The sequence below is a fragment of the Carettochelys insculpta genome, chromosome 2 (assembly GCF_033958435.1).
Source record: "Carettochelys insculpta isolate YL-2023 chromosome 2, ASM3395843v1, whole genome shotgun sequence".
NCBI lineage: Eukaryota > Metazoa > Chordata > Testudines > Carettochelyidae > Carettochelys > Carettochelys insculpta.
Window position 1 is genome coordinate 1,364,882 of NC_134138.1, and position 24,083 is coordinate 1,388,964.

Here is a 24,083-nt window from a genome sequence, read left to right on the forward strand (position 1 = left end):
GCATCCGGGGGCTGGGGAGGGGCACACAACTGCAGCCAGCCTGCGGGTGCATCCGGGGGCCGGGGAGGGGCACACTTACCTGCAGCCAGCCTGCGGGTGCATCCGGGGGTGGTGAGGGGCACGCTTACCTGCAGCCAGCCTGCGGGTGCATCCGGGGGCTGGGGAGGGGCACACTTACCTGCAGCCAGCCTGCGGGTGCATCCGGGGGCTGGGGAGGGGCACACAACTGCAGCCAGCCTGCGAGTGCATCCGGGGGCCGGGGAGGGGCACACTTACCTGCAGCCAGCCTGCGGGTGGATCTGGGGGCCGGGGAGGGGCACACTTACCTGCAGCCAGCCTGCGGGTGGATCTGGGGGCCGGGGAGGGGCACACTTACCTGCAGCCAGCCTGCGGGTGGATCCGGGGGCCGGGGAGGGGCACACTTACCTGCAGCCAGCCTGCGGGTGGATCTGGGGGCCGGGTAGGGGCACACTTACCTGCAGCCAGCCTGCGGGTGCATCCGGGGGCCGGGGAGGGGCACCCTTACCTGCAGCCAGCCTGCGGGTGCATCCGGGGGCCGGGGAGGGGCACACTTACCTGCAGCCAGCCTGCGGGTGCATCCGGGGGCCGGGGAGGGGCACACTTACCTGCAGCCAGCCTGCGGGTGCATCCGGGGGTGGTGAGGGGCACGCTTACCTGCAGCCAGCCTGCGGGTGCATCCGGGGGCTGGTGAGGGGCACGCTTACCTGCAGCCAGCCTGCGGGTGCATCCGGGGGCTGGGGAGGGGCACACTTACCTGCAGCCAGCCTGCGGGTGCATCCGGGGGCTGGGGAGGGGCACACAACTGCAGCCAGCCTGCGGGTGGATCTGGGGGCCGGGGAGGGGCACACTTACCTGCAGCCAGCCTGCGGGTGCATCCGGGGGCCGGGGAGGGGCACACTTACCTGCAGCCAGCCTGCGGGTGCATCCGGGGGCCGGGGAGGGGCACACTTACCTGCAGCCAGCCTGCGGGTGGATCCGGGGGTGGTGAGGGGCACACTTACCTGCAGCCAGCCTGCGGGTGCATCCGGGGGCCGGGGAGGGGCACACTTACCTGCAGCCAGCCTGCGGGTGCATCCGGGGGCCGGGGAGGGGCACGCTTACCTGCAGCCAGCCTGCGGGTGGATCCGGGGGTGGTGAGGGACATGCTTACCTGCAGCCAGCCTGCGGGTGCATCCGGGGGTGGTGAGGGGCACACTTACCTGCAGCCAGCCTGCGGGTGCATCCGGGGGCTGGGGAGGGGCACACTTACCTGCAGCCAGCCTGCGGGTGCATCTGGGGGGTGGTGAGGGGCACACTTACCTGCAGCCAGCCTGCGGGTGCATCCGGGGGCCGGGGAGGGGCACACTTACCTGCAGCCAGCCTGCGGGTGCATCCGGGGGCCGGGGAGGGGCACGCTTACCTGCAGCCAGCCTGCGGGTGTATCCGGGGGCCGGGGAGGGGCACGCTTACCTGCAGCCAGCCTGCGGGTGCATCCGGGGAAGTGGTGAGGGGCACACTTACCTGCAGCCAGCCTGCGGGTGGATCTGGGGTCGGGGAGGGGCACACTTACCTGCAGCCAGCCTGCGGGTGGATCCGGGGGTGGTGAGGGGCACACTTACCTGCAGCCAGCCTGCGGGTGCATCCGGGGGCCGGGGAGGGGCACACTTACCTGCAGCCAGCCTGCGGGTGCATCCGGGGGCCAGGGAGGGGCACGCTTACCTGCAGCCAGCCTGCGGGTGGATCCGGGGGTGGTGAGGGGCATGCTTACCTGCAGCCAGACTGCGGGTGCATCCGGGGGTGGTGAGGGGCACACTTACCTGCAGCCAGCCTGCGGGTGCATCCGGGGGCTGGGGAGGGGCACACTTACCTGCAGCCAGCCTGCGGGTGCATCTGGGGGGTGGTGAGGGGCACGCTTACCTGCAGCCAGCCTGCGGGTGCATCTGGGGGCCGGGGAGGGGCACACTTACCTGCAGCCAGCCTGCGGGTGCATCCGGGGGCCGGGGAGGGGCACGCTTACCTGCAGCCAGCCTGCGGGTGCATCCGGGGGCCGGGGAGGGGCACGCTTACCTGCAGCCAGCCTGCGGGTGCATCCGGGGAAGTGGTGAGGGGCACACTTACCTGCAGCCAGCCTGCGGGTGCATCCGGGGAAGTGGTGAGGGGCACACTTACCTGCAGCCAGCCTGCGGGTGGATCTGGGGTCGGGGAGGGGCACACTTACCTGCAGCCAGCCTGCGGGTGCATCCGGTGGCCGGGGAGGGGCACGCTTACCTGCAGCCAGCCTGCGGGTGTGTGATGGGGTTCAGGGGTCCCCCTGCACTGCACCCCGTCCGCTGGCAGGAGTGACTCTCACTCAGCAGGTACAACAGCAGGTTTATTAGGCAACAGATGCCCAGTTTCTCACAGAAGCAACAGCCTAGCAGCCAGAGACAGTCCTTCCAACCTGTCCTGGGGAGAAGACCCCGAGGGGTGTCCCTCTGGGGTGTAGCTTCCCCCTCCTCCGGCTGGCTGCCTTCCAGCTCTCTCTTCCCCTAGCCTCTAACTGCCGCCCCCGATTCAAAAACCCAGCTCAGCTCCTCCCTGCTCTTTGTTCAGGCAGAGGTGTCACCTGCCAGTTGTAGCCCCAGGGTCATCCTTAGCCACTGGGAGCTGCTGCTTGCCTCTCACATCCAGCCTGACTCACACATGCACCCCCCCCACTCCATCACATCTCTCCCCCCTTCCAGACTGCACTGAGCGGGGTCACTTAGCCAGTGACCTGGGGAAGTTCGAGGCCCTCCCTGCGTGACAGGGCATCGGCTATGGTGTTGTTGTTCCCCTTGACGTGGACCACCTCCATGTCATAGTCCTGCAGGAGCAGACTCCACCGCAGGAGCTTGGCGTTGGCCCCTTTCATGTGATGCAGCCAGGTTAGGGGTGAGTGATCGGTGTACACGGTGAAACGCCGTCCAAACAGGTACGGCTGCAGCTTCCCCAGCGCCCATACCATGGCCAGACATTCCTTCTCTATGGCTGTGTAGTTCTGCTCGCGGGGCAGCAGCTTCTTACTCAGGTAAACGATGGGGTGTTTCTCCCCTTTGTTATTCACCTGCATTAGCACCGCCCCCAGCCCCACGTCTGAGGCATCGGTGAACACCAGGAAGGGCTTGTTGAAGTCTGGATTTGCCAGCACTGGGGCCCTGACCAGAGCCTCCTTCAGCGCGCAGAGGGCCTCTTGGCACTGCTCGGTCCAGACCACCTTGTCAGGCTTTCCCTTTTTACACAGCTCCGTGAGGGGGGCTGCGATGGAGCTAAAGTGGGGCACAAACCTCCGGTAGTACCCCGCCATCCCAATGAAGGCCTGGACCTGCTTCTTAGTCTGGGGTGTGGGCCAATCTCTGACAGCCTCCGCTTTAGCTGGCTCTGGCTTTAAGCAGCCGCTGCCCACCTTGTGGCCCAGGTAGGTCACCTCAGCCATTCCCACCTTGCACTTCCCTGCCTTGATAGTCAGCCCGGCCTTCTGGAGTCGGTCCAGCACCTGCTTGAGTTGGGACACATGGTCCTCCCACGTCTGGCTGAAGATGCAAATGTCGTCCATGTAAGCCAGGGCAAAGCTCTCCATCCCCTTCAGTAGCTGGTCCACCAGACGCTGGAAGGTAGCGGGTGCCCCCTTGAGGCCAACGGGCAGGACCAGGAACTCGTAGAGCCCCACAGGGGCGATGAAAGCCGACTTGAGCCGGGCATCTTGTTCTAATGGCATTTGCCAGTACCCCTTGGTGTGGTCTATGGTGGTGAGGTAACGGGCTCCCCCCACCTTGTCTAAAAGGTCATCAGGCCTGGGCATGGGGTAGGCGTCCGATACAGTGATGGTGTTAAGCTTGCGATAGTCCACACAAAACCGAACAGACCCATCTTTTTTAGGGACTAACACCACGGGACAGGCCCAGGGGCTGGACGAGGGTTATATCACCCCCAGAGCCAGCATGTCTTCAACCTCCCACTCTATGTCCTGAGCCGTCCTCCCTGTGGCTCTGAATGGCACACACTTGATAGGGGCGTGGGTGCCTGTCTCTATTCGGTGGACAGCCAGGTCAGTGCGTCCGGGTCTGTTCGAGAACAGCTGTTGATGCGAATGCAGCACCTCCTTGATCTCCGTCTGCTGGGCAGGGGTCAGCTGGTCTGAGAGGGGAATAGACTCCAGCAAGGAGCCGGCTCCAGTCCTTGTGAGTAAATTCACCAAGGGATCATCCCCCTGCCCCTCCCAGTGTTTGCACACGGCCAGCACCAAGTTCTGTCTGTCCCAGTAAGGTTTCATCATGTTCACATGATAGACCCGGTGGCTGTGGGCCCGGTTCGACAGTTCCACCACATAATTCACGTCATTTAGCTGTTTGACGACCTTGAAAGGCCCATCCCAGGCCGCTTGCAGCTTGTTCCGCCGCACAGGTATAAGGACCATCACTTGATCCCCGGTGGCGTAGGCTCGCGCCCTGGCGTTACGGTCATACCAGACCTTTTGCTTCCTTTGGGCCATGGAGAGGTTCTCCCTGACCAGGCCCATGAGCTTGGTGAGTTTTTCCCGGAAGGTCAGTACATACTGTACCACTGACTCCCCTTCAGGAGAGACCATCCCCTCCCACTCTTCTCTGAGCAAGTCCAAGGGTCCCCGTACCCTCCTTCCGTACAGCAGCTCAAACGGGGAGAACCCTGTGGATTCCTGGGGCACCTCCCTGTACGCAAACAGCAGGTGGGGTAAGTACTTGTCCCAGTCATGGGGGTATTGATTCATGAAGGTTCTCAGCATCTGCTTGAGAGTCCCATTGAACCTCTCCACCAGCCCATTGGTCTGCGGGTGGTAGGCTGTGGCCCAGGTGTGCCGGACCCCACACTTGTCCCACAAGCTTTGCAGTAGAGCCGACATGAAGTTGGACCCCTGATATGTGAGGACCTCTGTGATGGAGTGGGAGATACCTGTGTGTGTGTGTGTGTGGCTCACAGAGGGTGGGGGGCTCCTGCTGAGGGTAACCCTGACGACCAGGTGACACCTCTGGGCTGCAGACAAAGGAGGAGGTGGAGCCTGAGGGGTTTGAATTGGAACTGGGAGTTGGGAAGCAGTTAGTCTGGGCTGGGAGAGAGAGAGAGACAAAGGAGGGGGCCAGGCCCAAGCTCTGGGGGCCCCTCGGGGCCTCCTCTCCCCAACATGGATTGGACTGGCTGTCTCTGCCGGCTGTACTGACTCCTCTGTATGATGCTGTGGCCTGTCGGCTAATAAATCTGCTGTTTTCCTGCTGAGTGAGAGACTCTCCTGCCTGCGGACAGGGTGCAGAGCTTGGGGGACCCCAGAACCCCATCACAACCTCCTTGGTGAACCCCACTCTGCTGAAAATGGACAGCAGTGCGTCTGCCACGGTGTCAGCGTCGATAGAGGTCAAGGCCACTGCTTCTGGGTATCGCGTGGCAAAATCTACCACTACCAAAATATATTTTTTCCCCGAACGCGTTGCCTTGCTGAAGGGGCCCACTATGTCTATAGCCACTTTCTGGAAAGGCTCCTCTATGATGGGCAGTGGCCTCAAGGCAGCTTTCCCCTTGTCCCGGCTCTTCCCCACCCTCTGGCAGGGATCGCAGGACAGGCAATACAGACGGACAGCTGCAAAGATCCCTGGCCAGAAAAAGTTCTGTAACAACCTTCTCCTGGTGCGGTGGATCCCCTGGTGTCCTGCGAGCGGGACATCATGGGCTAGGTACAGCAGCCTGCGCCGGTACTTTTGGGGAACCACCAGTTGCCTCTGGACCTTCCATGGCTCCGCTTTGCGTCTGGGAGCCCATTCCCGGTACAGGAATCCCTTTTCCCACAGGAATCTCTCCCTGCAGCCCTCCCCCAGCTGTGCAGATGGGCTGAGACTGGCCAGTTCCCTCAGCTTCTGCAAGGAGGGGTCTCTCTGCTGCTCTGCCTGGAATTCTTCCGCTCGGGCAGGGGCGGATGCTACTCCCCCATCCCTGCCTGGCTTCAGCACCCCTGGCATGTGAGATCTGGTTTTTGGGGGCCTCCTTTCTCTCAGGGTTGGCCCCTGTGGCTCCTGTGACTTTGGCTGGGCCTGTACCCCTGAATCTGGGGAGCGCACCCCCCGTTTTCTTTGGCTACGGGTCAGGACCAGGGCACGAGGGCGTTCGCCTTGCCTGTTCTCCAGGTCAGCCCCCATCAGTACATCTGCCGGGAAATGGCTGTGCACGCCCACTTCCTTGGGGCCTTCCTTCTTCCCCCATTTCAGGTGCACCCTCGCCATGGGCACCTTGAACGGGGTCCTGTCAATTCCTGTTATCGTCAGGTGGGAATCGGGTATCATGCAGCCCAGTGCCATCACCCCGGGTCGGGCCAGCGTCACGTCAGCGCCTGTGTCCCAGAACCCCGTGACCTTTTTCCCGTCTACCTCGAGGTGTTTGAGACACTTGCTCCACAGAGGCATTGCCGCCCCCACTCTGTAAACTGGCCTCTGAGCATTTGGTCCCCCTGAGGAGCTGGTCTGTGGGGCGGACTCGGCCCAATCCGAGTGCCCATTGTCAGCACCACCCGCCTTGGCCACCAGCCCCTCTGGCTTCTGGGACCCCACCCAGTTGACTCCATGACCCCCCGGCCTGCTCAACCTGTCTGGGAGCCTGGGGCACTGGGCTGCTCTATGCCCCTTTCGCCCACAGCAATAACAGCCTGGGTCTTGTTGTGAACCTCGGGCCAGCTGCTCTGTCCGGGCTCTGTTTGGCTCTCTGGGGGGTGGGTGGCTGGCCCCTCTTTCCTGGGCTTGCCCAAGAGGTGGTCCCCTCTGTCGTACAGTTAGGGACCGGTCTCTCTGAGATTCTCGGTTTCTCCGGGACTCCCTCTCCCTCCGGGACTCCCTCTCTCTCCGAGACTCCCTCTCTTTGTGGGGCTCACTTTCAAACCTGGCCCGGCTGTTTGTGAAGTCATCTGCCAGTTTCCCTGCATCGTGTGAGTCCCCCGGCTTCCGGTCCGCGAGCCACACGCTCAGCTCAGGTGAGCACATCTCGTAGAATCGCTCCACGACCGCCAGCTCGATCAGGTCCTCTACGGACTGGACTCCCATTCCGAATGCCCACTTCTGGTAGTATTGCCTCAGGCGGGCGGTTGTATCAACGTGGGTTTCCTCTGGCCTCTTCTGCGCCTCCTGGAACTTCTTCTTGTACATCTCCGGAGTCAGCCCCAACTTACGCAGCAGGGCCTGTTTGAACCGTTCATAGTCCCCAGGCTGCAGCCCCACCAGCTGGCTGAGCACCACTGCGGCCTTCTGGCCCAGCAAGGGGGTGAGGTGCCGGAGCCACTCATCTGGGGGAACCTCGTGTAACTCACAGGCTCGCTCAAAGGCAGTAAGGAGCTCGTCCATGTCCCCTGGGTCCTGACACTGGGCCAGCACACGCGTCTCCAAGTGACTGGCCACCCCGAGCCGTCTGGCCCTCTCCCCGCTTACCGCAGCTGGGGCCTCTTGGCGTCTCGCCTCTGCCATGGCCCGGTCATGTTCCCGATCTCGCTCTCTCTCCTCCCGCTGTGTCTCTTGTAGCTGGCGCTCGTGCTCACGCTCTCTTTCTCGTTCCTGGCGCTCGTGCTCACGCTCTCTTTCTCGTTCCTGGCGCTCGTGCTCACGCTCTCTTTCCCGTTCCTGGTGCTCCAGTTCCTTTAATTTCACCTCGAGCTCCAGCCGTCGCAGCTCTGCTGTGGGGGACTCTGCCCGCGATGGACCACCGCTAGCTGAGTGCGACCTGGCGGGCACCGCGTCTGTCTGATGGCGTCGAGCCCCTGCTCCTGTCGGAGAATCCGAAACGCTTCCCGAGGCTGACCGGCCACTTTCTGCCGGGACAGGCTCTGCCCCCCCGGATCGGTCATTCTCTTCCAGCTGTGCAATCAGCTGGGGCTTGGTCGCCTTCCCCACGGTCAGGCCCCTCTCTCTGCACAGCCCCGCTAGCTCTGCCTTCAGGAGTCGGGTATAATCCATCTCCCTGCTATCTCCCGGGGTATCCACTCACCAGCAGCAGCTGCAGGAATGGCTCTGTTCCCCCTCTGGCTCTTGTGAGACTCCTTCTTTCTCTGGTGCTCAGTCAGCCACTGCTGGGAGCTCATCCGTGGGTGCAGTGCATCCCACTCCTGACACCAGTGTGATGGGGTTCAGGGGTCCCCCTGCACTGCACCCCGTCTGCTGGCAGGAGAGACTCTCACTCAGCAGGCACAACAGCAGGTTTATTAGGCAACAGATGTCCAGTTTCTCACAGAAGCAACAGCACAGCAGCCAGAGACAGTCCTTCCAACCCGTCCTGGGGAGAAGACCCCGAGGGGTGCCCCTCTGGGGTGTAGCTTCCCCCTCCTCCGGCTGGCTGCCTTCCAGCTCTCCCTTCTCCTCGCCTCTAACTGCCGCCCCCGATTCAAAACCCCAGCTCAGCTCCTCCCTGCTCTTTGTTCAGGCAGAGGTGTTATCTGCCAGTTGTAGCCCCAGGGTCATCCTTAGCCACTGGGAGCTGCTGCTTGCCTCTCTCATCCAGCCTGACTCACACATGCACCCCCCCCACTCCATTAAAGGGTGGATCCGGGGGCCGGGGAGGGACACACTTATGTGCAGCCAGCCTGCGGGTGCATCCGGGGGCCGGGGAGGGGCACACTTACCTGCAGCCAGCCTGCGGAGGGATCCGGGGAAGTGGTGAGGGGCACGCTTACCTGCAGCCAGCCTGCGGGTGCATCCGGGGGCCGGGGAGGGGCACGCTTACCTGCAGCCCGCCTGCGGGTGCGTCCGGGGGGTGGTGAGGGGTACACTTACCTGCAGCCAGCCTGCGGAGGGATCCGGGGAGGTGGTGAGGGGCACACTTACCTGCAGCCAGCCTGTGGGTGCATCCGGGGGTGGTGAGGGGCACACTTACCTGCAGCCAGCCTGCGGGTGCATCCGGGGGCCGGGGAGGGGCACGCTTACCTGCAGCCAGCCTGCGGGTGGATCCGGGGGCCAGGGAGGGACACACTTATGTGCAGCCAGCCTGCGGGTGCATCCGGGGGCCGGGGAGGGGCACGCTTACCTGCAGCCAGCCTGCGGGTGCGTCCGGGGGGTGGTGAGGGGCACACTTACCTGCAGCCAGCCTGCGGAGGGATCCGGGGAAGTGGTGAGGGGCACACTTACCTGCAGCCAGCCTGTGGGTGCATCCGGGGGTGGTGAGGGGCACGCTTACCTGCAGCCAGCCTGCGGGTGCATCCGGGGGCCGGGGAGGGGCACGCTTACCTGCAGCCAGCCTGCGGGTGGATCCGGGGGCCAGGGAGGGACACACTTATGTGCAGCCAGCCTGCGGGTGCATCCGGGGGCCGGGGAGGGGCACGCTTACCTGCAGCCAGCCTGCGGGTGCGTCCGGGGGGTGGTGAGGGGCACACTTACCTGCAGCCAGCCTGCGGAGGGATCCGGGGAAGTGGTGAGGGGCACACTTACCTGCAGCCAGCCTGTGGGTGCATCCGGGGGTGGTGAGGGGCACGCTTACCTGCAGCCAGCCTGCGGGTGCATCCGGGGGCCGGGGAGGGGCACGCTTACCTGCAGCCAGCCCGCGGGTGCATCCGGGGAAGTGGTGAGGGGCACACTTACCTGCAGCCAGCCTGCGGGTGGATCCGGGGGTGGTGAGGGGCACGCTTACCTGCAGCCAGCCTGCGGGTGCATCCGGGGGCCGGGGAGGGGCACGCTTACCTGCAGCCAGCCCGCGGGTGCATCCGGGGAAGTGGTGAGGGGCACGCTTACCTGCAGCCAGCCTGCGGGTGGATCCGGGGGGCGGGGAGGGGCACACTTACCTGCAGCCAGCCTGCGGGTGGATCCGGGGGGTGGTGAGGGGCACACTTACCTGCAGCCAGCCTGCGGGTGCATCCGGGGGGCGGGGAGGGGCACACTTACCTGCAGCCAGCCTGCGGGTGCATCCGGGGGCCGGGGAGGGGCACGCTTACCTGCAGCCAGCCTGCGGGTGCATCCGGGGGCCCGGGAGGGGCACGCTTACCTGCAGCCAGCCTGCGGGTGCGTCCGGGGGGTGGTGAGGGGCACACTTACCTGCAGCCAGCCTGCGGAGGGATCCGGGGAAGTGGTGAGGGGCACGCTTACCTGCAGCCAGCCTGCGGGTGCATCCGGGGGTGGTGAGGGGCACGCTTACCTGCAGCCAGCCTGCGGGTGGATCCGGGGGTGGTGAGGGGCACGCTTACCTGCAGCCAGCCTGCGGGTGGATCCGGGGGTGGTGAGGGGCACGCTTACCTGCAGCCAGCCTGCGGGTGGATCCAGGGGTGGTGAGGGGCACACTTACCTGCAGCCAGCCTGCGGGTGGATCCAGGGGCCAGGGAGGGGCACACTTACCTGCAGCCAGCCTGCGGGTGGATCCAGGGGCCGGGGAGGGGCACACTTACCTGCAGCCAGCCTGCGGGTGCATCCGGGGGCTGGGGAGGGGCACACTTACCTGCAGCCAGCCTGCGGGTGCATCCGGGGGCCGGGGAGGGGCACGCTTACCTGCAGCCAGCCTGCGGGTGCATCCGGGGGCCGGGGAGGGGCACACTTACCTGCAGCCAGCCTGCGGGTGCATCCGGGGGCCGGGGAGGGGCACACTTACCTGCAGCCAGCCTGCGGGTGCATCCGGGGGCCGGGGAGGGGCACGCTTACCTGCAGCCAGCCTGCGGGTGCATCCGGGGGCCGGGGAGGGGCACACTTACCTGCAGCCAGCCTGCGGGTGCATCCGGGGGCCGGGGAGGGGCACGCTTACCTGCAGCCAGCCTGCGGGTGAATCCAGGGGCCGGGGAGGGGCACGCTTACCTGCAGCCAGCCTGCGGAGGGATCCAGGGAAGTGGGGAGGGGCACACTTACCTGCAGCCAGCCTGCGGGTGCATCCGGGCGTGGTGAGGGGCACGCTTACCTGCGGGTGGATCCAGGGAAGTGGTGAGGGGCACGCTTACCTGCAGCCAGCCTGCTGGTGCATCCAGGGGTTGTGAGGGGCACACTTACCTGCAGCCAGCCTGCGGGTGCATCCGGGGGTGGTGAGGGGCACGCTTACCTGCGGGTGGATCCGGGGGTGGTGAGGGGCATGCTTACCTGCGGGTGGATCCGGGGAAGTGGTGAGGGGCACGCTTACCTGTGGGTGGATCCGGGGAAGTGGTGAGGGGCACGCTTACCTGTGGGTGGATCCGGGGAAGTGGTGAGGGGCACGCTTACCTGCAGCCAGCCTGCGGGAGGCTGGCACACCCAGCTCTGCAGTCAGCTTGCTCTTGCAGCTCTTGGTGACCTTCTCCACGTCCGGCTGCTTGCGGTTCAGCTCCTCCATGAACTCCTGGGCAGCGCACATGAGAAGAACAGAAGAACAGCCGCGCTGGGTCAGACAAAGGCCCATCCAGCCCAGCGTGCTGTGTGCCGACTGTGGCCAGTGCCAGGTGCCCCAGAGGGAGGGAAAGGAGCAGGTAACAATCTCTCTCCTGCCATCCATCTCCAGCTTGTGACAGACACAGGCTAGGGCCACCGTTCCTCACCCAGCCTGGCTAATAGCCATTAATGCACCCAAAGTCCACGCATTTATCCAGCTCTCCTAAACCCTGTGCCTGTCCCAGCCACCTCTGGCCTGGAGTTCCACATTCTGATTGCGCCGCGTGAAGGGAAAGCTCCTTTTACTTGCTCTAAACCCGCTCCACGGGGGAGCAGGCCCAGGGTGCTCTGAGCATGGTCCCATGATGCATGCAGCCCGCTGTGAGAACAAACTGGGGCAGCCAGGGCCAGGGCAAATCCACTGCACCAGCTGGAGGGTGCTGCCTGGGGGCAGGCTGGCTGCTGGGGGATCTCCCTTTGCCCCCTCCCCAGATGGGCCTCAGAGCAACTAGCCTCAGTGAACTTCTCGGCTGAGGTGCCGTGAGGCCGGGGCATGAGAGGCAGGCAAAGGGGAGGGCTGGCAGAGGGGTTTGGGGGTGGGGGGATGGCAGAGGGGGTGGAGCAGCGAGGGGGCTGGCAGAGGGGTTTGGGGGTGGGGGGCTGCAGAGGGGGTGGAGCAGCGAGGGGGCTGGCAGAGGGGTTTGGGGGTGGGGGCTGCAGAGGGAGTGGAGCAGCGAGGGGGCTGGCAGAGGGGTTTGGGGGTGGGTGGCTGCAGAGGGGGTGGAGCAGCGAGGGGGCTGGCAGAGGGGTTTGGGGGTGGGGGGCTGCAGAGGGGGTGGAGCAGCGAGGGGGCTGGCAGAGAGGTTTGGGGGTGGGGGGCTGCAGAGGGGGTGGAGCAGCGAGGGGGCTGGCAGAGAGGTTTGGGGGTGGGGGGCTGCAGAGGGGGTGGAGCAGCGAGGGGGCTGTCAGAGGGGTTTGGGGGTGGGGGGCTGCAGAGGGGGAGGAGCAGCGAGGGGGCTGGCAGAGGGGTTTGGGGGTGGGGGCTGCAGAGGGGGTGAAGCAGCGAGGGGGCTGGCAGAGAGGTTTGCGGGTGGGGGGCTGCAGAGGGGGTGGAGCAGCGAGGGGGCTGGCAGAGGGGTTTGGGGGAGGGGGCTGGCAGAGGGGGTGGAGCAGCGAGGGGGCTGGCAGAGGGGTTTGGGGGTGGGGGCTGCAGAGGGGGTGGAGCAGCGAGGGGGCTGGCAGAGGGGTTTGGGGGTGGGGGCTCCAGAGGGAGTGGAGCAGCGAGGGGCTGGCAGAGGGGTTTGGGGGTGGGGGCTGCAGAGGGAGTGGAGCAGCGAGGGGCTGGCAGAGGGGTTTGGGGGTGGGGGGCTGCAGAGGGGGTGGAGCAGCGAGGGGGCTGGCAGAGGGGTTTGGGGGTGGGGGTTGCAGAGGGGGTGGAGCAGCGAGGGGACTGGCAGAGGGGTTTGGGGGTGGGGGGCTGCAGAGGGGGTGGAGCAGCGAGGGGGCTGGCAGAGGGGTTTGGGGGTGGGGGGCTGCAGAGGGAGTGGAGCAGCGAGGGGGCTGGCAGAGGGGTTTGGGGGTGGGGGCTGCAGAGGGGGTGGAGCAGCGAGGGGGTGGCAGAGGGGTTTGGGGGTGGGGAGCTGGCAGAGGGGGTGGAGCAGCGAGGGGGCTGGCAGAGGGGTTTGGGGGTGGGGGGCTGCAGAAGGGGTGGAGCAGCGAGGGGGCTGGCAGAGGGGTTTGGGGGTGGGGGGCTGCAGAGGGGGTGGAGCAGCGAGGGGGCTGGCAGAGGGGTTTGGGGGTGGGGGGCTGCAGAGGGAGTGGAGCAGCGAGGGGGCTGGCAGAGGGGTTTGGGGGTGGGGGCTGCAGAGGGGGTGGAGCAGCGAGGGGGTGGCAGAGGGGTTTGGGGGTGGGGGCTGCAGAGCGGGTGGAGCAGCGAGGGGGCTGGCAGAGGGGTTTGGGGGTGGGGGGCTGCAGAAGGGGTGGAGCAGCGAGGGGGCTGGCAGAGGGGTTTGGGGGTGGGGGGCTGCAGAGGGGGTGGAGCAGCGAGGGGGCTGGCAGAGGGGGTTGGGGGTGGGGGGCTGCAGAGGGGGTGGAGCAGCGAGGGGGCTGGCAGAGGGGTTTGGGGGTGGGGGCTGCAGAGGGAGTGGAGCAGCGAGGGGGCTGGCAGAGGGGTTTGGGGGTGGGTGGCTGCAGAGGGGGTGGAGCAGCGAGGGGGCTGGCAGAGGGGTTTGGGGGTGGGGGCTGCAGAGGGAGTGGAGCAGCGAGGGGGCTGGTAGAGGGGTTTGGGGGTGGGGGGCTGCAGAGGGGGTGGAGCAGCGAGGGGGCTGGTAGAGGGGTTTGGGGGTGGGGGGCTGCAGAGGGGGTGGAGCAGCGAGGGGGCTGGCAGAGGGGTTTGGGGGTGGGGGGCTGCAGAGGGAGTGGAGCAGCGAGGGGGCTGGCAGAGGGGTTTGGGGGTGGGGGGCTGCAGAGGGGGTGGAGCAGCGAGGGGGCTGGCAGAGGGGTTTGGGGGTGGGGAGCTGGCAGTGGGGTCCCCGGCCCCTTACCACGTGCTGGGAGCTGAGCTCCCCCAACCTCTGGGCATCGTCGGGCAGCTCCTCCTGGTCCCTCAGGCTCAGCGACTCCTCGGCAGCCGCGATCCAGTCGACCAGCCGGCCCATCTCCTCCCGCTCTGTGGCCAGTCTGGCTGCCTGGGCCTGGAGCCGCTCGCCCTGCTGCTGGGCCCAGCTCACCACCTGCACAGACACGCAGTGGTGGCAGAGCCAGCGGGCGCACCATGGGGCTGGGCGGGCGCCATGGGGCTGGGCGGGCGCCCTGGGCACAGCGCAGTGCTGGGCACACAGCACAGGGATGGGGCCATGGGGCTGGGCAGGGCCCACACCAGCACCCTGGGGTGTTCCCCCCGACACACCTGGGTACCCCCCCTGCCCCTCAGCCTCTCTCACAGTGCAGCCCGGGGGGTGTTCCCCCCAACACACCTGGGTACCCCCCCTGCCCCTCAGCCTCCCTCACAGGGCAGCCCGGGGGGTGTTCCCCCCACACACCTGGGTACCCCCCCTGCCCCTCAGCCTCCCTCACAGGGCAGCCTGGGGGGTGTTCCCCCCAACACACCTGGGTACCCCCCCTGCCCCTCAGCCTCCCTCACAGTGCAGCCCGGGGGGTGTTCCCCCCGACACACCTGGGTACCCCCCCTGCTCCTCAGCCTCCCTCACAGAGCAGCCCGGGGGTGGTCCCCCCAACACACCTGGGTACCCCCCCCGCCCCTCAGCCTCCCTCACAGAGCAGCCCGGGGGTGGTCCCCCCAACACACCTGGGTACCCCCCCTGCCCCTCAGCCTCCCTCACAGAGCAGCCCGGGGGTGGTCCCCCCAACACACCTGGGTACCCCCCCCACCCCTCAGCCTCCCTCACAGAGCAGCCCGGGGGTGGTCCCCCCGACACACCTGGGTACCCCCCCCCACCCCTCAGCCTCCCTCACAGAGCAGCCCGGGGGTGGTCCCCCCAACACACCTGGGTACCCCCCCCACCCCTCAGCCTCCCTCACAGAGCAGCCCGGGGGTGGTCCCCCCCGACACACCTGCTGGGCGCTCTGGCCATCCTCAGCCTCCCTGCTGGGTCAGCCCTGGAGCGCTCGCCCGGACAGAGCCTGCTGTGTGCCTCAGCCTGCCGGGCGTCGCGCTGCTGGTCCCAGAACCCAGGGCAGGGCCTGTCCTAGTGCAGAGCCACGGGGGCTGCAGGGCCTCGGAGGAGCTCTGCCTTGCTGAGGGGGCTGCAGGGTCCACTCTGGTGCTGGCGAGTGGGAGGGAGCCTGGCTGCAGGCCATGCACACAGGGCCCTGCTCCCCAGCCCTGGGCCCGAGAGGGAAGAGGGCCAGCACTGAGGACGTCCGGCTGTTTGGGCAGGGAGACGCCCGGGTGGGGAACTGAGGCAGCTGATGGCAGGTGGCCCTGCGGGCTGTGTGCTGGGCCGTGGGAGTCCACAGATTGCAGCCTGCCCCCGCCGTGCTGATGGGGGCCCAGCGGCGCGGCCATGCCTGGCCTGGGGGCTCTGCTCACACGAACCTCCTGGTAGCGGCTCTTGGCCACGGTGATCCAGGACTTGATGGTAACGATGGAGTCGGGGTGGCAGGCGGACAGGATCTCCTCCCCCAGGGACAGGATGCAATCCTGCTCCAGCCGCCGGCACTGCAGAGTCTTCGTCAGCTCCTGCTCCGGACACGAGGGCAGCTCAGCTCCACAATACGCCCAAGAGCTGCCAGCCCAGCTGAGGGGCACCGGGGTGAGGGGCTCTGGGGTGAGGGGCTGCTGAGCCGGGCTGAGGGGCTCCGGGGTGAGGGGCTCTGGGGTGAGGGGCTCCGGGGTGAGGGGCTCTGGGGTGAGGGGTTGCTGAGCCGGGCTGAGGGGCACCGGGCTGAGGGGCTCCGGGGTGAGGGGCTGCTGAGCCGGGCTGAGGGGCTCTGGGGTGAGAGGCTGCTCAGCCGGGCTGAGGGGCTCTGGGGTGAGCGGCTACTGAGCCGGGCTGAAGGGCTCCGGGGTGAGGGGCTGCTGAGCCAGGCTGAGGGGCTCCGGGGTGAGGGGCTACTGAGCCGGGCTGAAGGGCTCCGGGGTGAGGGGCTCCGGGGTGAGGGGCTGCTGAGCCGGGCTGAGGGGCTCTGGGGTGAGGGGCTCTGGGGTGAGGGGCTCCGGGGTGAGGGGCTGCTGAGCCAGGCTGAGGGGCTGCTGAGCCAGGCTTAGGGGCTCCGGGGTGAGGGGCTCCGGGGTGAGGGGCTGCCGAGCCAGGCTGGGGACACAAGCTGCATCCGGCTGGGGCCTGTAGCCGTTGCAGGCTGGGATTGACGCTCATAGTCACGACACCCTTTGGGTTTGAGAGGCAGTGCCGGGACAGTGGCTGCAGGGATCCGGCCCACAGGCCTGGGGTGGCAGGAGCCTGGGGAGGGCTGGGGTGTGTGATGGAGTGGGGGGGGGTGCATGTGTGAGTCAGGCTGGATGTCTGAGGCAAGCAGCAGCTCCCAGTGGCTAAGGATGACCCTGGGGCTACAACTGGCAGGTAACACCTCTGCCTGAACAAAGAGGAGGGAGGAGCTGAGCTGGAGTGGGGGATACCTGTGTGTATGTGAGTGGCTCACAGAGGGTGTGGGGCTCCTGCTGAGGGTAACCTGGACGACCAGGTAACACCTTTGTACTGCAGACAAAGGAGGAGGTGGAGCCTGAGGGGTTTGAATTGGAACTGGGAGTTGGAAGCAGTTAGTCTGGGCTGAGGGAGAGCGAGACAAAGGAGGGGGCCAGGCCCCAGCTCTGGGGGCCCCTCGGGGCCTCCTCTCCCCAACATGGATTGGACTGGCTGTCTCTGCCTGCTGTACTGACTCCTCTGTACGATGCTGTGTCCTGTCGGCTAATAAACCCACTGTTCTCCTGCTGAGTGAGAGACTCTCCTGCCTGCGGACAGGGTGCAGAGCTTGGGGGACCCCAGAACCCCATCACACTGGTGTCAGAAGTGGGATGTTCTGCACCCTGAGGATGGAGCATCCAGCAGTAAGTGACCGGGGCCCCGGAAGAAGTGGGGCCTGCGAGACCCAGGTGTGCTGAAGGGCAGTGAGGTGCAGCTCCCCAAGGCGGAGGGGCCTGCGGCCGAACCCAAGCAACTGCGGTCGTGGTTCTCGAGAGCGGGTGTCACACTGAAGAGGGGGTTCCTCTGAGAGTCTGTTGGAGTCGGTCCCAGAGGGCAGAGGGGCCTACGGCCTAACCCCGGGGAGCTTGTGACCCTCAAGGAGCCTGGCACACTAAAGGGATTCTTCCAGGAATCGTGGGGTGCAGAGGGCATCAGCCTGAGAGCCTGCAACCACGCTGAGCAACTCCGCTGTGAAGTGGCAGCACCTGGAAACCGAATCGAGATTAAAGAAGCTGGACAAGGCAGCCTGGATGTGCAGTGGCGGAGCTGAGGGTTAAGGAAAATCCTGCAGAGGTGAGCCCGGATCGGGGCAGGGAACCCTGGACTGCCTGGAGCTCTGAACCGAGTGGCCTGCCGCAGCTCAAGGAGGGAAGGAGCGATTCCAACCCATCATCTACTAGTGGCCAAGACAGACCTGCGAAGAGTTTTCCACGCCTGGGCCAAGGAAGGTGCCTGTGTGTCTGTGCAGGAAAGCAGCTTGTCCACTGGGAATGGCAAGTTGTCTGTGAGAGAAGCTGCTTCACCTTCTGTGTGTGTGTGGAGACCAGCCGGGGGGCTGGGACAAAGGAGAGAGTGTCTCCCATTGTCTGTCTGTGTTGAACAGCAGCAGCAGCCTGGGGAGAGAGCAGAGCCTGCGTTTGGAAAAGGTGCCAATGAGGAAACTAGCCCATTGTCTGAGGAAGATTCCCCAGCCTGCGGTGGCTGGAGAAGGAACCACCAGGAAAGAGCATTCCAGGTGTGTCTCTGAATCCAGCCATGGGGGCTGGAGCAGAGGGAATGGCTCTGGGATGGGCAGTGGTATCCCTGATAAGGACACTGGTCCTTGGTGCAAAAAAAGTGCTTCTGCTTCTGGGGAAGTGACTCCTTTGCCTGAGCCTGTGGGGGCTCGAGATGGAGCCAAGATCCCAGAGCTGGATCTGAGGGCAGCTGAAGCCCAGATGGGAAGTGGGCCTGCCTCTGTGTCTCTCAGGGGGGATGATGCTTTAACTTGGTCTAATCCAGTTAGGATCATCAGGGAACCCCAGAGACCAGAAGATTCTGGTACTTGTTCTTTGCCTGATGCTGAGGTGTTACTGGGAGGGGGTGAGAAGACTCTGTCCTACCGGAGTCATCCTCCAGCCAGGACACAAGAACAGATGGGCAATGGAGTTATGCTGACTGATGAAGATAAAGGAGCTGGTAGCAGAAGGGAGGAAAGGGACCCTGACCTTCTGTCCGGAGGTACTGGCTGTCTGCCTGGCGGGGGATTATGTGGGAATCTGCCTCATGGGCCAGAAGTGATCCTGGGTGTAGGTGAAACCCAGGAGCTGGTTGTGCCTCAAGGGAGCAGTGCCCCTGTGGAGGCAGACAGGGGTGAGTTATTGTTTGGGGAAGCTCTTCAGGAAGAGAATTTCCCTGAAACTTTTCCTGACCCGTCTGTGGGGACTGCAGAAAATGGGAGTGAGGTGAAGAAGAGTGAACAGGAAAGGTGCTTGTCTGTAAGAGCCAGAGCAGCCCTTTGCCTGGGGAGAAGTTTGTTTCAGCTCCTGATGGCCAGGACCTGCCTGAGTGTGAAACCACTGGCTGTGCTCTGGAAGGGTCCAAAGCAGGCAGGGTAAAAGTTTCTCAGGAATTGGAAGCTGGTGCAAGTAAAGTAAAAACTATCAGGAAATGTGAGCAGCCCTGTGAGAACCAAGTAAAACAGCTGCACAGCCAATCTCTGTAGGATGCAGGAGAGCGCCAGCAATTCCCCATCTCCAGATGGTGGAAACACTTATATTCTCATACTGGATTCGACTTCTGATTCCATGGGGGAGGCAGTAGTTGGAGGTGGAAGGACGGAGGAGCTGTGGGCCTGGTGGGCCAGTAAGGGATAAACAGGGATTCCTTCATGTGGATTCTGTGTCTGGGACTCACAAAACAACTCTCAGAAAGCAGTTTGGTTTGCAAATTTCCAGACTGGCAGGAAGGGGGCCGTCTCCCTGAGATCATCAATGGCCCAGCTCTTGTTAGAAGGGAGGGCACAGCCAGAGAGATCAAATTTCCACCCCAGGGGGCAAGGGAGAAGATTAGAACTTGATGGTGCTAAGAAAGGCCTCAGCCATTTATCCCCAAAATACCAGATTCTCAAGGAGGTTACACAAAAGTAGTGGTCTACCAAAGAGCAACGTAAATGTACAGTTGCAATGGGTTTGTTCTGTTACTCACGCTGACTGCTGTAACCAAGGGGTGCTGCTACCAAAAGCTGTAGAATTGTACCATGCACTGAATGTTTGAAAAGGGCCAAGACCAAGCTCCTGACTTGGACCCTCCCTCAGCAGGACTATGATGTGGAGGTGGTGCACATCGAGGGGAGAACAGAGGGTACAGCTGATGCCCTGTCACAAGGGGAGAGCCCCGAACTTCCCCAGGTCACCAGTTGAGTGACCCCGCTCACTTCGGTCTGGAACGGGGGAGAGATGTGATGGAGTGGGGGATACCTGTGTGTATGTGAGTGGCTCACAGAGGGTGTGGGGCTCCTGCTGAGGGTAACCTGGATGACCAGGTAACACCTTTGTACTGCAGACAAAGGAGGAGGTGGAGCCTGAGGGGTTTGAATTGGAACTGGGATTTGGGAAGCAGTTAGTCTGGGCTGAGGGAGAGCGAGACAAAGGAGGGGCCAGGCCCCAGCTCTGGGGGCCCCTCGGGGCCTCCTCTCCTCAACATGGATGGGACTGGCTGTCTCTGCCGGCTGCACTGACTCCTCTGTACGACGCTGTGTCCTGTCGGCTAATAAACCCGCTGTTCTCCTGCTGAGTTAGAGACTCTCCTGCCTGCGGACAGGGTGCAGAGCTTGGGGGACCCCAGAACCCCATCACAGGAGCCGAGCTGGGTTTTGAACCCAGGGGGCGGCAGTTAGGAAGCTGGGGAAAAAAAGAGCTGGAAGGAGCCAGCCTGAGGAGAGGGAAACCTACACCCCAGAGGGGCACCCCTCGGGGTCTTCTCCCCAGGACGGGTTAGAAGGACTGTCTCTGGCTGCTGTGCTGTTGCTTCTGTGAGAAACTGGGCATCTGCCGCCTAATAAACCTTCTGTTGTACCTGCTGAGTGAGAGTCAATCCTGCCAGCAGACGGGGTGCAGTACAGGGGGACCCCTGAACCCCATCAGACTGGTGTCAGAAGTGGGATACACTGCACCCACGGATGAGCTCCCAGCAGTGGCTGTCTGAGCACAAGACAAAGAAGGAGCCTCACAAGAGCCATAGGGGGAGCAGAGCCATTCCTGCAGCTGCTGCTGGTGAGTGGATACCCCAGGAGACAGCGGGGAGATGGATTATACCCGACTCCTGAAGGCAGAGCTAGCGGGGCTGTGCAGAGAGAGGGGCCTGACCGTGGGGAAGGCGACCAAGGCTCAGCTGATTGCCCAGCTGGAAGAGAGTGACCGATCCGGGGGGGCAGAGCCTGTCCCGGCAGAAAGTGGCCGGTCAGCCTCGGGAAGCGTTTCGGATTCTCCGACAGGAGCAGGGGCTCGACGCCGTCAGACAGACGCGGTGCCCGCCAGGTCACGCTCAGCTAGCGGTGGTCCATTGCAGGCAGAGTCCCCTGCCGCAGAGCTGCGACGGCTGGAGCTCGAGGTGAGACTAAAGGAACTGGAGCACGAGGAACGGCAGAGGGAGCACGAGCGCCAGCTACAAGAGACACAGCGGGAGGAGAAAGAACGAGAAAGGAAGGAGACAGAGCGAGAGCGGGAGGAGAGAGAGCGAGAGCGGGAGGAGAGAGAGCGAGAGCGAGAGCATGAGCGGGCCATGGCAGAGGCGAGACGCAAAGAGGCGCCAGCTGCGGTAAGCGGGGAGAGGGCCAGACAGCTTGGGGTGGCCAGTCACTTGGAGACGCGTGTGCTGGCCCAGTGTCAGGACCCAGGGGACTTGGACGAGCTCCTTACCGCCTTCGAGCGAGCCTGTGAGTTGTACGAGGTTCCCCCAGCTGAGAGGCTCCGGCACCTCACCCCCTTGCTGAGCCAGAAGGCCGCAGTGGTGCTCAGCCAGCTGGAGGGGCTGCAGCCTGGGGACTATGAACGGTTCAAACAGGCCCTGCTGCATAAGTTCGGGCTGACTCCGGAGATGTACAAGAAGAAGTTCCAGGAGGCGCAGAAGAGGCCAGAGGAAACCCACGTAGATACAACCGCCCGCCTGAAGCAATACTCCCAGAAGTGGGCGTTCGGAATGGGAGTCCAGTCCGTAGAGGACCTGATCGAGCTGGCGGTCGTGGAGCGATTCTACGAGATGTGCTCACCTGACCTGAGGGTGTGGATCGTGGACCGGAAGCCGGGGGACTCACATGATGCAGGGAAACTGGCAGATGACTTCACAAACAGCCGGGCCAGGTTTGAAAGTGAGCCCCACAAAGAGAGTGAGCCCCGGAGAGAGAGGGAGTCCTGGAGGGAGAGGGAGTCCTGGAGAAACCGAGAATCTCAGAGAGACCGGTCCCTAACTGTACGACAGAGGGGACCACCTCTTGGGCGAGCCCAGGAAAGAGGGGCCAGCCACCCACCCCCCAGAGAGCCAAACAGAGCCCGGACAGAGCAGCCGGCCCGAGGGACACAACAAGACCCAGGCTGTTATCGCTGTGGGCGAAAGGGGCATAGAGCAGCCCAGTGCCCCAGGCTCCCAGACAGGTTGAGCAGGCCAGGGGGTCGTGGAGTCCCAGAAGCCAGAGAGGCTGGCGGCCAAGACGGGTGGTGCTGACAATAGGCACTCGGATTGGGCCGAGTCTGCCCCACAGACCAGCTCACCAGGGGGACCAAATGCCCAGAGGCCAGTTTACAGAGTGGGGGCGGCAATGCCTCTGTGGAGCAAACGTCTCAAACACCTCGAGGTAGACGGGAAAAAGGTCACGGGGTTCTGGGACACAGGCGCTGATGTGACGCTGGCCCGACCCGGGGTGGTGGCACCGGGCTGCATGATACCCGATTCCCACCTGATGATAACAGGAATTGATGGGACCCCTTTCAAGGTGCCCATGGCGAGGGTGCACCTGAAATGGGGGAACAAGGAAGGCCCCAAGGAGGTGGGTGTGCACAGCCATTTGCCGGCGGATGTACTGATGGGGGCTGACCTGGAGAACTGGCCAGTGAACACCCTCATGCCCTGGTCCTGTCCCGTAGCAACATAAGAACATAAGAATGGCCATACTGGGTCAGACCAAAGGTCCATCCAGCCCAGTATCCCGTCTGCCGACGGTGGCCAATGCCAGGTGCCCCAGAGAAGGAGAACAGAAGACAATGATCAAGTGATTTATCTCCTGCCATCCATCTCCTGCCCTTGTACTGAAGGCTGGGGCACCATACTTTACCCCTGGCTAATAGCCATTTATGGACCTAACCTGCAAAAATTTATTGAGCTCTTTTTTTTAAACCCTAATAGAGTCCTGGCCTTCACAGCCTCCTCGGGCAAGGAGTTCCACAGGTTGACTGTGCGCTGGGTGAAGAAAAATTTCCTTTTATTAGTTTTGAACCTACTACCCATCAATTTCATTTGGTGTCCCCTAGTTCTTGTATTATGGGAAAGGTAAATAATTTTTCTATATTCACTTTCTCCACACCATTCATGATTTTGTATACCTCTATCATACTGCCCCTCAATCGCCTCTTTTCCAAACTGAAAAGTCCCAGTAGCCAAGGAAAACGAGGGGTGCGCTCCCCAGATTCAGGGGTACAAGCCCAGCCAAAGTCACAGGAGACACAGGGGCCAACCCTGAGAGAAAGGGGGCCCCCAAAAACCAGATCTCACAGGCCAGGGGTGCTGGAGCCAGGCAGGGATGGGGAAGTAGCATCCGCCCCTGCCCCAGCGGAAGAATTCCAGGCAGAGCAGCAGAGAGACCCCTCCTTGCAGAAGCTGAGGGAACTGGCCAGTCTCAGCCCAGCTCCACAGCTGGGGGAGGGCTGCAGGGAGAGATTCCTGTGGGAAAAGGGATTCCTGTACCAGGAATGGGCTCCCAGACGCAAAGCGGAGCCATGGACGGTACAGAGGCAACTGGTGGTTCCCCAAAAGTACCGGCGCAGGCTGCTGTACCTAGCCCATGATGTCCCGCTCGCAGGACACCAGGGGATCCACCGCACCAGGAGAAGGTTGTTACAAAACTTTTTTTGGCCTGGGATCTTTGCAGCTGTCCGTCTGTATTGCCTGTCCTGCGATCCCTGCCAGAGGGTGGGGAAGACCCGGGACAAGGGGAAAGCTGCCCTGAGGCCACTGCCCATCAGAGAGGAGCCTTTCCAGAAAGTGGCTATAGATATAGTGAGACCCTTCAGCAAGGCAACGCGTTCGGGGAAGAAATATATTTTGGTGGTGGTAGATTTTGCCACGCGATACCCAGAAGCAGTGGCCTTGACCTCTGTCGATGCTGACACCGTGGCGGATGCACTGCTGTCCATTTTCAGCAGAGTGGGGTTCCCCAAGGAGGTCCTCACAGATCAGGGGTCCAACTTCATGTCAGCCCTACTGCAAAGCTTGTGGGACAAGTGTGGGGTCCGGCACACCTGGGCCATAGCCTACCACCCGCAGACCAATGGGCTGGTGGAGAGGTTCAATGGGACTCTCAAGCAGATGCTGAGAACCTTCATGAATCAATACCCCTATGACTGGGACAAGTACTTACCCCACCTGCTGTTTGCATACAGGGAGGTGCCCCAGGAATCCACGGGGTTCTCCCCCTTTGAGCTGCTGTATGGAAGGAGGGTACGGGGGCTCAGAGAAGAGTGGGAGGGGACGGCCTCTCCTGAAGGGGAGTCAGTGGTACAGTATGTACTGACCTTCCGGGAGAAACTCACCGAGCTCATGGGCCTGGCCAGGGAGAACCTCTCCACTTTCTGCCGGGACAGGCTCTGCCCCCCCCGGATCGGTCACTCTCTTCCAGCTGGGCAATCAGCTGAGCCTTGGTCGCCTTCCCCACGGTCAGGCCCCTCTCTCTGCACAGCCCCGCTAGCTCTGCCTTCAGGAGTCGGGTATAATCCATCTCCCTGCTATCTCCCGGGGTATCCACTCACCAGCAGCAGCTGCAGGAATGGCTCTGTTCCCCCTCTGGCTCTTGTGAGACTCCTTCCTTCTCTGGTGCTCAGTCAGCCACTGCTGGGAGCTCATC

General features: G+C 63.7%; 1 protein-coding gene across 1 annotated transcript in view; it reads right to left on the reverse strand.

Moving 5' to 3' along the window:
* The window catches only part of LOC142009002 (microtubule-actin cross-linking factor 1, isoforms 6/7-like), a 177,971-nt gene that overhangs the window by 47,103 nt on the left and 106,785 nt on the right, over positions 1-24,083 (reverse strand). Inside the window, exons 28-30 of the mRNA XM_074986421.1 lie at positions 15,385-15,528; positions 13,871-14,059; positions 11,184-11,298 (exon numbers count right to left, since the gene is read on the reverse strand). Coding sequence (XP_074842522.1) covers positions 11,184-11,298; positions 13,871-14,059; positions 15,385-15,528 — 448 coding nt within the window. The remainder of the gene's footprint in view (positions 1-11,183; positions 11,299-13,870; positions 14,060-15,384; positions 15,529-24,083) is intronic.